This window comes from Galendromus occidentalis, unplaced genomic scaffold, assembly GCF_000255335.2.
Source record: "Galendromus occidentalis unplaced genomic scaffold, Mocc_1.1 scf7180000077446, whole genome shotgun sequence".
In the NCBI taxonomy this organism is placed as follows: Eukaryota; Metazoa; Arthropoda; class Arachnida; order Mesostigmata; family Phytoseiidae; genus Galendromus; species Galendromus occidentalis.
Genome location: NW_003805434.1, coordinates 159,173 through 170,022, shown reverse-complemented (window position 1 = coordinate 170,022; position 10,850 = coordinate 159,173). Strand labels below are relative to the sequence as shown.

Below are 10,850 nucleotides of genomic sequence, written 5' to 3'. Positions count from 1 at the left end.
GGCCCCCTCACCTCCCCCCGTCTATACGCTACTGCTAAGCAGCTGATCCTCGATGTCTACGGTGAGCTTCCCCCATGTCCCTCTCCAGAACATTCTCCTCTGAAAACGGAATCCGGCATTTTACCCCCTCCCCCAAGGCTTCCAACAAGAGGGGCCTCAGAATGTTGGATGGCTCACCGAATTCTCGGTGCCCAGGTTATCCGCGAGATGCTCGAAGATGATTACTAGGATTTGACAAGGGTATCCCGGCGCCCTAACGGTCGGGGATCCGACGAAGATCGGTAATGCGTCTCCCGCCGATCATGGAATTCAGGTGGTTAGCCGGTAACGGTATCCAGGCACGGATCAAAAGTCACATGAGTCTATGTGGAGACACCGCCCGGAGGCCCTCGAATCGGAACAGGGGTCACGGACGAGCTTCGCCCTATGCATCCGTAGACACAGAAACAGATCAGATTGACGTTGAACGTGAGAATTGACGAATACGGGTACGGATCGCCCGATTCCGGTCAGCTAGTCAACAAAGATCATTCCAATCATTGTCTATATTCCACTATTATCGACAGCCTACTTTTTTGTGCAATTCCACCCCGCCGTCTCCTTTCAGGCCCTCCCCATAGACTCAATGAATATCTGTTCGCGAGCTGTCACAAGCACGTGTACAAGCGTACGGGGGACGCTGTACAATGCGAGGAACTCCCTCACTACGTAGTGATTCGTCTGCTGCCGTGTTGTTGACGTGTCCTCCTCCGGTAGTCGTCGTTGTCATCGTCGTCTACTGATACACATCCTACATAGAAGCAGCAGAAACCTCACCTATCATGGTAAAATGGCTGGTGGGGTGACACTTGGAAAATTTTGTCTACTAGCGCTGCTCGTGATTTTATCATTCGATTTCTCGAGGACCCAACAAGCGCCCTCGAAGATTCGCTGTGCGGATACCCGCTGTGAAGGTAAGGAGAATGGAGCGGTCGAGGAACACGAGCCTCACTCAGCTGTTCGAAAACCTTGTTGTCACTTCTTGTATCGATTAGCCGGCGAGAACCATTCTTATTCGCTCTTATAAGTTCTATCCACCAGCGACCGGCTCAAATGCTGCTCATGTTCCCCGATTTCGAACACATATTTTCCCTCACGGTAAACAGCTGAGCATATGGTCGGCTAGCGAAAACTGACGATATGCTTCCGCTAAAAATCGCGGCCCTTGGGTGATGCCGGTCTTAGATCAAGGCTCCGCGATTCGGGCTTCGATTGGAGTCCCCCTCCTTCAGATTGAATTTATTGTTTACGCCCTGGAGGGACTGGACCGTACATGAGAAATCTTTCCATGTCGGATTTGACATTTTCGGCTGAGGGGCCGCATCTTTCACGGAATTCAGCATCAGTGATGGATATACCAGTCAAATCGGATCTTTGGGGCTCCCTCAAGGTCCGTTTAATGTTTGTGGGTCTGTAGAGTGCTGATTGAAAGGCTCCACATGTATTCTCGTCGACCCGAAAATTGACACGGCAGCTCGTAGCGTGTTTGCACCTGTCATCACGAGAAAATTCTGTATCTGATCTATGGCTGAGCCCTACGCCGTTCTTCACTCAGCCAGCAATCATGGGCTTCCGCGAGAGCAGTTTACTCCAATAGGGAAGTGTCCGGCTCTGAATCCTGATCAGGGAATCAAGGACGGTTCCTCAGTCATTCCAAGCGTGGAATTCGGCTAAGAACGGTATTCAACGCAGCTCCGCGAGACTTCGAGCTCTTCGGGGATGCTCCGAGTGGAAAAATATTGCCATAGAATTTCGACGGCATTCCTGCGTGCCAGTACATTTAACACTTCCCATTTGTCGGCGACAGATATATTCTTGTTGATCTCTGTGTTCTCGCTGAGAGATTCCCCGACGTGTATGATCTGAATCCTGCACCTGTGCGAATTCCGAGTCTAAATTTCAATATATATCGTTGAGAGCCTTATAGAGCTTCACTCAAATTTAGCCGGTCAGCATCCGCGACCCAGTTCCGCTGAGCTGCGCAGAGGAACTCACCGAGAAAGTTGCACGAGGTTGCCAGGATGCAAAGCTCTTCTACGATTCCAGATCCTCTGAAATATCAGACAGACTCACCCTATTGGGCGGTCGAATCTGGAGCTGGAGTCTTGTCTTTGAGAGTCCGCCGAACCTCTTGCAGGGCGTATCGGGCGCGGCGTGGCCTCGCAGAACTACATCGGAGATGACAAGAATAAACTACACTTTAAAGAAGGCGATGAGCTGACCATTCTCGGAGTGAGTGATCACTATTTCCTGGCTCGCGTCAAAGAAAATCAGAGCACGGGTCTGGTTGCGAAGCGTTTCATCAAACGTCAGGAGATCCCTGCGGAAGCTCAGATAGACGTGAGTAATATTCATTGAGCTTTGGAGATTGCGTTCCGCCCTCTTTTTGGCAAGTCAAGCGTCCTTTTACCCCCCCCCCATTCAGGTGATTCCTACGTCGAGTATCGGAATCGAGGGAAGATCCCATTTTCAGAGGAGAAGGGAGGCTAGGCACGAAACTGATAGCCCGACTAAGATCTCGCCATCCATTCCAGGTCGATGTACTGTCTCTTGTAAACTCACCAGCCGCGGTCGAGGATGGCGAGGAGGTTCAGCCGACGCCGTCGGTCGGATGTGTCGTCGACGGAACTTCCGTCACAGGTGAGCTCCAAGACTTCATTATGAGGTTTCGGCGATCGGTGGGGAGGTCATGAGTAACGAACCGCTCGGGGACGTATTTGGGTTCCGATTCCGGAAACTCGGTCTTCCCTTAGAACGAGGAGAAGCTTTAAGCTATCGGGCGCTCTTAATTCAACACTTCCCGACGTATATCCCCATCCAGAGCTTACGCAGCTATCGCTCGTATGATATTCTTCTTGGCGCGCAAATTTGAATTCGCTCGAGCGGTCGGTCGAGGTGGGCCCTCACTTTCCTCCATGCAGTGCTCTTCGCCGCCACTAGCACCACGGTTGAGCGAACGAAGAGACAGAGACCGACAACTGAGTAGCACACGATACATACGGTGCTCTGAGACTGGACCGTTGTTTTGTAAATAGCGATCCGAGAGCCTGATGTCGAATTTCCGATTTCTAAGATGGAACATATAGTGCCGTGAACTGTGATCATGTTGAAGTTCGTTATTTTTAGCGGTGCGCTGACGCTAGCCGTCTATCGATGTGAGTCTCTGCATGAAGCCGCGTTCTCGGAGCGATCGGAGGGCGCTTCCAGCTGTTTAGAAGACTCTAGTTTTCACATATCCCCAATAACCGGATCATCTCGTTCGAAGAAAACGACATCCTGATAAGTGCTCGAAAACAACTCACAATGATGGAATGTCGGATAACGGTGTCCAATTGCAATCTTCGCCTGGAGGATTTCGAAATACTAGACCCTCTGTCTATATGTCCGGGAATCAACCAGCCTCGTTGCCCCGAAATCACTCATTCTGTACTCCGAGATTGACGATACGAGGCAGCCCACGACAGGGGATAACTACTATTTTATGAGCAGACGAGAACCACTGAACCGCTTTCCAGACCAGGGGTGTCGGGCCTCATGTGGCCCGCGGGGTCTTCTTCTGTGGCCCGCCACTATTACCCCGCATACTCGAAGCCGACCATTTCGAATGAGTGCTTGGAAATTGAATGAGATCGGTGGAATGAGTCCCTCCGTGAGACCGAACAAACGAGTTTTCCCTCGATCCCCGGAGGCTGGAAAAGCATTCTTCCATGAACTATAGGCATATATTCTTCTTTTATGCGGGAGTAAATTTTTTTAATGCGGCCCGCGGGCACCTGCGGCGCTCGAATGTGGCCCGCCAAAAATTGAAGTCTGACACCCCTGCTCCGGACGTTATTAGGAAAAATCATACTCTTACCACTATGAAGCCCCGATGGAGACGCCTGATTCGCGAGAAGATTGCATGGAGCCAAATTGCATGAATCAAGCTACCACAATTTTTCCTCCCGCAATTTCAGATCCTGAGCTCTGCTCCCAAATGCAGTCTTCGGTGAGCCCGATGGATGTTTCCGGGGACAGCGCTACTACTTCGGAACCTACGCCGGTCCTATCCGAGGAGTTGTCCACGGAAGGTTACATTGCTTACCTGAAAAAAACTGTTTACACCACCATAGCGTCCGCCATTGAGCCGTCGGTTAGTCCGATTTGATCAATCGAGAGATAGAGATACGTCTCCTTGTCCCCGCCGATTCACCGCGTAGCAATTAATCGGATCATATAGTCGTCCAATAATAGATTATGACGTGTTGCGCTTTGCAGATGAGATCTCGGAAGATAATCCGGAGCACCGGAGCTCATTCGCGATCGAAAACCCCCGAAATCGGTAAATGGCCTCGGATTTCAATGTCGTTGCCCCTGAGATCTATATATGTGATGGAATTGAATTCTGACGATTTGCTCCCCCGCAAGGAACGGGAGAAACTGCCGAATCCGGTCAAGTGTCCAAGGGGATTCCTCCAGCAGAAATTTCGGAGAAGCCGGCTGCGGAAATCCTCGAAAATGTAAGTTCCGTATGAACCTTATCGGGTCCGCTGGGCAGCATGGCTACTCGATCTCGGTCGATCAGTGTGCGGTATTGGCCGTATCGTTCCCTGATCATTCATGCTTCATTCTTCGTCTCAGGCCTTGCCTTCTGGGAGTCCAGCCGCGGACGCTTCGGCGGATCAGGCATCGAATGCAGAAGCTGCCGCCGTGGTAGAGAACTCTTCGAGTCCAGAAGCCACCGACCCTACGTCGCCTCAATCCTCCGGCACGTCTCCGGGAGAGCAGGCAAAGCCAACACGAGAAATCGATGAAGAGGCGGTCTCGAACAACGAATCGGCTGGTGAACTGATAGCAGATCTGAAGCCGCTCGCGGACGCTCAGATCCAGCCGGACATAGAACCTCAGGCTCAGCCCGTCGCAGACCCCAAGGTGCAGCCTGTCGCAGAACCTCAAGCTCAACCGGTTGTGGAGGCTCGAATCCAGCCTGTCGCGAAACCCCAGGTCGAGCCTGTTGCGCAACCGCCGCTGAAGCTGGACGCCGAAGTCCAACCGGCCGCGCAAGCTCAAGTGCAGCCGGTCGTGGTACCTGAAGTGCAGCCAGTCGCGGAACCTCAAGCGCAACCTGTCGTCGAACCTCAAGTGCAACCGGTTGTGGAGGCTCAGATCCAGCCTGTCGCGAAACCTCAAGTCGAGCCTGTTGCGCAATCGCCGCTGAAGCTGGACGCCGAAGTCCAACCAGCCGCGCAAGCTCAAGTGCAGCCGGTCCTGGTACCTCAAGTGCAGCCGCTCGCAGAGCCCCGAGGCCAACCGGTCGCCAGCTCTGGTCCCCCGATGGCAGGCCAGGCACAGGAAACGCCATCCTCATCCAAAGAGGCTTCCACCGTTGAAGCCGGTGCTCCTCAAAAGGATGGCGGCGAAGAGCCTTCCCTGTCCGAGCTGCTTAACAGTTCTACCGCGATGAATGAGATCGGAGAGGAACTCGACTTTGGAGCAGGAGAGACGACGGCCCCGTCTAAACCCACTCCGGAAGTGAGGGATCAAGCTCAAGTCAATTCTGAGAGCGACGCCTCCGGGGAAATTCTCTCTCCTTCCCTAGCTCTTCCTGCAGCCGATGGCGATTCCGTCTCGCAAACGAACAAACTTCCCGAACCCAAAGTCACATTCGGTAGAGCTGCTCCCAAAGAGCTTCCCCCACAAATTCAAAAGATCCGACCCACCGCGGCCGGGCACACCCATTTCCACACGAGAAACGCACACGGTCACAGTCATGGCCACGGACATTCTCATGACGACCACGGACATGAACATCCCCACAATCACGGTCACTCGCACGGAGACGCACACGGAGCTCCCGGAGCCCCCACCGGAGCCCCGGTCGCTAATCTTGATGAGCAAGTGGTGCCCCAGGCGCATTCTTATCCTGGAGAGAAGCCGGAACAGGTCCAGACAGAACCGGCGTCGCTACCTGATGCTACAAAAGGAGTCACTCCGAGTTTTGACGTCGAAGCAACCCCTTCGACAACTGCGGTTCCAGAAGCCTCGGAGAAGGTCAGTATCCGTCGGGGTAAAAGGTCCGGGGTAAGGGATGGGATCATGGCGCTGGATCAGCGATGCCAGAAGTGTGGCGTGCGACACCTTCGGCCTCGACGGAAGCCCATGCGAGGTGGGGCTTGAAAGGGGGATTGGTGAAAATAATTGGGCATCCTAACGCTAGATGAATGGCTTGCTGACTATCTCACCTCGTCTCTCATTGATCATTCTCTATTCTTCCGCCATCTGTAGAAGGAACCAGATCAATATAAAATCAACAACGTTGAGCAAGTATGCGAGCACAATGACGGGGTGGGCTGCGGTGGTGAACCCGTTCCCGGTGCGGTTGCCAAGAAAACAGTGCCGACTGCATCCCGACCCGACGAATCGGCGATACGGGAATACGTGGGCCTTGTTCTATCGATGGTGAGGATACTCATCCCTTCGCTAGAGGAAATATGTGGAAGCGCGACATTGGATCTCACACGGTCTAAAACATGGAATCTTCGTCATAATTTTTTCGATTTCCCTCATTCGTTCCAGATACCGGAACCAGCCCATGGCTGGCTTCTTGATCTCGAGGCGAAAGGCGTCTCGAGTCACGTAGTCGTTCTCACTCTCCTCTGCGGAATTCTTGCATCGTTCCTGGTCGTGTTTTTCTCTTTCATCACTCAGAGCTCCAAGGAGAGCGCCCTCCAAGACTACATTGCTCGACTCGAACAACAGCTCTTTTCTCTGAGGAAGGAACGCGAAGTTCTCTTGGAACGCTCCGACCAAACTACAACCGTCCCGGACGAGATTCTAGAGAGACACGAAGAGGAAATCAGAATCCTGCAGACCCGAACATCATACGCCGAGCAGGAATTGGCCATCGCCAAAGACGGAATCGCGAAGTATCGAGAAGCTCTCAGGGAAGCGCAAGAAGCGGTCTCTGACATGGAGCTGGAGTGCCAGAAAAAACGCGACGAATTCGAACTGAAGCAAGAAGAGACCATGGAGGAGATGAATGAGCTCCGAATCGAGCGAGCCACCTTCGAAAAAGTCCTGGAGGAGAAGGAGCTACTGATCAAGGAGCTTCGTGATACAAACGCTCAGCTGTTTCAAGAAGCGCAGATTTGGGATGAGCGGTAAATAAGTTTACGCACGTCTATCTAGCTCCTCTCTCGCAGCCCGTTCCCCGCATTAGATTATCGCAAATCTTCTCTTTTCCCGCAGGCTGAAAGAGCTAACGATCAAGCTCGACGAGGTCACACTCGAGCGAGACAGAGTCCGTGAAGAGTTGAATACGTCAACGTCGGAAGTCGAGTCGCTGAGAGCGAGCTTGAAATTATCGAGTGTTTTGGAGAAAGCTCGAGAAGTCGCAGATGACAGTGAGTGCTCTTATTTTTAATTTTCGTAATTTTCAACTCCATAAGATCCTTCGAAAACGACGTTCGTTCCTACGACTATACGAGACTCATCTCCCCTGGTTCGTGTAGCGCAAGACGAGGATGTGGTAATCGCGCGTTTGCTCGATGTCCAAGCGATCTCATCTGAAAACGAATCGTTGAAAAAGAAGAACAGCGCTCTCGAGGACGAGACAACCGAAGCAAAGGCACAACTCGACAAATGGCGCGGGGAGGTCGAGTCATTGAAGGATGCTGTGAAACAGGCGCTCAAACAGAAACAGGATTCCGAGCAGCGGCTGCAAGTTCTGAGCGACTACTTCAGGGATAAGGAGCTCACCCTTCAGAGGGACGTTGTGAAACAAGAGACTCTGCGACAACAAAAAGAAAATGACGCTCTCGGTATCAACGAACAACTGGATCTCTATAGGGAGCAGAACATAACCCTTCAGTGAGTTGCATACATCAAGACTCCGGGAGCATCCAGATTCCCGGCGCCCTTCCACTATTTCGCAAAACTCCGCTTCGACACCTAAGAATATTTTAAGCAGATCTTCATCATCCCCTTGATGCTTCATTTCCATTGTTTTGCGGAAATCATTAAACGACGCCTCTGTGCAGGTCCCAACTGACGGCAATCAAGGAAGAGCTAGGAATTTCTGAGCGACGCTTCAAAAGGCAACTGATGGAGCACGAGAAGAAAGCTCACGACAACTGGATGGCTTTCAAAAACGCCACGAAAACCGTCGAGGAGCTCCAAGGCGAACTGCAGACATTACGGCAACAGTAGGTCTATCCGGAATTGCTCATCCCATTTCTAGCAACTGGGCAAAGAGTTTCAGCGGAGAAGCTCAATCGATAGGAAAATTTTCGCATGCTGCCAGTTCTCGATCCTATTTTTCGTGTTCATCCAGATTGATTCAAGTACAAAAAGACCGGCAAACAGCGGAAAGAATGGTCAGCTTACCGCAGGACCGACCGAGACCTCCGCCACCGCTGCCTTTACCGAATGGAGTTGTCACAGCTTTGCCGCCGGTGCCGCTCCTCAATGAAGTTCTGAAAGGTAATTAGGTCCAGGCGGATTTCACAGAAATCCAGAAACGTGGCTCCGCCTCATTCATCGGTCTCTTGTTTGCCTTCAACGCCTCAACCGTGCGAGCCGCTTTTCATACGATTTATTTCGCAGATCTCCCGTCACCTCCGATGCCACGTTATATCGAAGGAGCGAGGAGAACGCCACCTGTTCCGCTCCCGTCGGTTCTCTATCAAACTTCATCGAGACACAGTTCAGGTGAGCTTCCGAAGGCTATGAACTTCTTTCTCCGAACATGAACGAGCAATCTGTGCTGCTCCCTTAAATGAAGCTCTATGTCCGTTGATGAAAGTGTAGTCTTCTTCTCCCTTTGGCTTCATGCTGCTCAAACTAACATGTTCAATCCCGAAATGGGACATTTGTCACGAGTAGCCAAACACGGTCCGAAGGTCGGTAAGTCGACAAAAAGCTCTAGACGGAGCGAAAGTGACGAGTTGAAGAAGTCCTCGCGTCGAGAAGCTGCTCGGGCCGAGACCAATGACCATACTCAGAGCGAGTCAGTCAGTAAGTGCAGCAGTGATGGTGTGTTTCAACCGCACAACCAATCCAAGCACAGAAACCCGTCCAATGACATGCTCGGCTTGTCCTCGGCACCGATCCTAGGAATGCTTTGAATGCGAGTTCAGTCGACCCTTGTCGTTAATGGTCGATCTCTTTTTTTTGGATCTGAAAGCAAAGCCTCCGACGCTTATGTTGCGATTCGACGCTCACACCTTGAGCGATTTTGACGTCACCCAATCCTGAACGTATCCCGAAATCAAAGCTGAATGAGAGCCATGCTCGGATATCCGATCACAACTGTTGTGTTCACTGAGACGGATCAACTTGCCGAAAACACAATTATCGATGATTGAGTTTTATTCATTCGAATGCTTCACCAACCACCACTTCAACGCTTTCGCGTTCGATATCTTCTCCGTGTGGCCTCCGGCTTCCTCGCTTCATTTCATTTCATCCCGATTTCCGGAACTTTCCCTGTTTCTTAAAAGTTTTCTTCATGTTTTCCCTGCGAAAATCCCGAATAAATGTCTTCGAGCTCCCGAAGTCCCCGAAACTCAGAAACTCGCCATTCCAGATCACTCAGTGCTGTCGGGAGGTTCCCGTGGAGGGATCTTGAGTCCAGATCTCCGGAGGTCTTCAAATCATAGGAGGAGCGATCGAGGTGACCGTTCGAGGGATAGCAATCGATAGGGGTCGGGACAGGCATTCGGAGATTGAAACTATAAAATTTGAATCATGTCCTACGTCGATGGCATCACAGTCCACGCGCTGGTCGCCGGTGATAGGGAACAAATGACGCGACAGTCAGAAGGAGTCTGCAAGTGACTGCAACAATTCATGAATCAAGCTCAGAAGACCATCTCTCCATGAAACATCGGAGATATCACCCCCGAATTTTCTATGTACAGACTTCCATGTACAGGAATCCGCCGCTGGGCTCTTCAAGCTTTCTAATTGAATATTTTAGTAACGGTGATTAGATTGAGGACTGTTTTTGTTTTCCTTTGTTTTTCCCTGCGGAGGACTGTGAAAACCAGGAATGCTGAATCCGTCATAATTTCTTTAGAGAGATTGCGTCAGGCTTACCTAGTGAGAGAATGGCTGTGCCTCTGACTCGAATCCGATTCACGGAAGCTTTGTATCAATGTAAGTCATTCCTTGACGGCCATCGGAGTCGTCTCGAGCAGTTCCAGTGTGTGGGAATAAAATCTAATATATTTTTGTTCAAGCAGGAATCATTCTTCTAGTTTTCTACCGATTGCCCGGGTCTTTACTCCCTTCCAAAATTTCTCGTTAGTTGAGAAACTCAATGCGATTCTGTGCACATGTAGTCTGCATCCTCTTTCTGTCCTGAGCATCCGACGGGGGAGTACTCCCTCATTCATCGCGGTCTTGAAGTCCCGTTGACCATTACAATTATTGTATTGAGCGTTGAGGTGGGCACCGCATCCAACGCAGAACTATTGTTCTAGCTTGTTAGCGAGAGGTTGCTGATGAAATTACGGGTTGAGTTCTGAACGGAGACGAGTCAACAATGACATTGATTGACCGCAGTGAGTCTGACAGTTGGCGACCTCGCGCATTCGCGTTTGACAAGAGCAAACACTGTTCCCAAAAATGGAAAAATCACCGATGATTCAGATACCTCTTGTTTGCGATAGTGCGTTGAAATATGAGAATCTTGAAGAAAATCAAATCATCGATTGCTCGTCTCCCAACAAATAAAAATTGAATGTTCGTGATCAAGTACGGAGACGTCGAGGTAGGGACTTTGATCGATACCGCAACGTTCCGCAGAAGTGAGTAGGTTTGAAAGGGCG

At 51.1% G+C, this 10,850-nt stretch overlaps 1 protein-coding gene across 1 annotated transcript; it reads left to right on the top strand.

Annotated features, from left to right (window-relative positions):
* The first annotated feature begins 284 nt into the window (after positions 1 to 284).
* Positions 285 to 9,720, top strand: LOC108864281 (transport and golgi organization 1). The gene is made up of 15 exons (XM_029111513.1): positions 285 to 468; positions 2,177 to 2,379; positions 2,574 to 2,679; positions 3,996 to 4,171; positions 4,297 to 4,360; positions 4,447 to 4,538; positions 4,660 to 6,069; positions 6,304 to 6,477; positions 6,595 to 7,178; positions 7,267 to 7,421; positions 7,530 to 7,887; positions 8,058 to 8,222; positions 8,351 to 8,499; positions 8,623 to 8,727; positions 9,605 to 9,720. Exons 1-15 carry the CDS (start codon positions 285 to 287, stop codon positions 9,718 to 9,720), a joined length of 4,041 nt encoding a protein of 1,346 aa, XP_028967346.1.
* Positions 9,721 to 10,850: the final 1,130 nt, after the last annotated feature.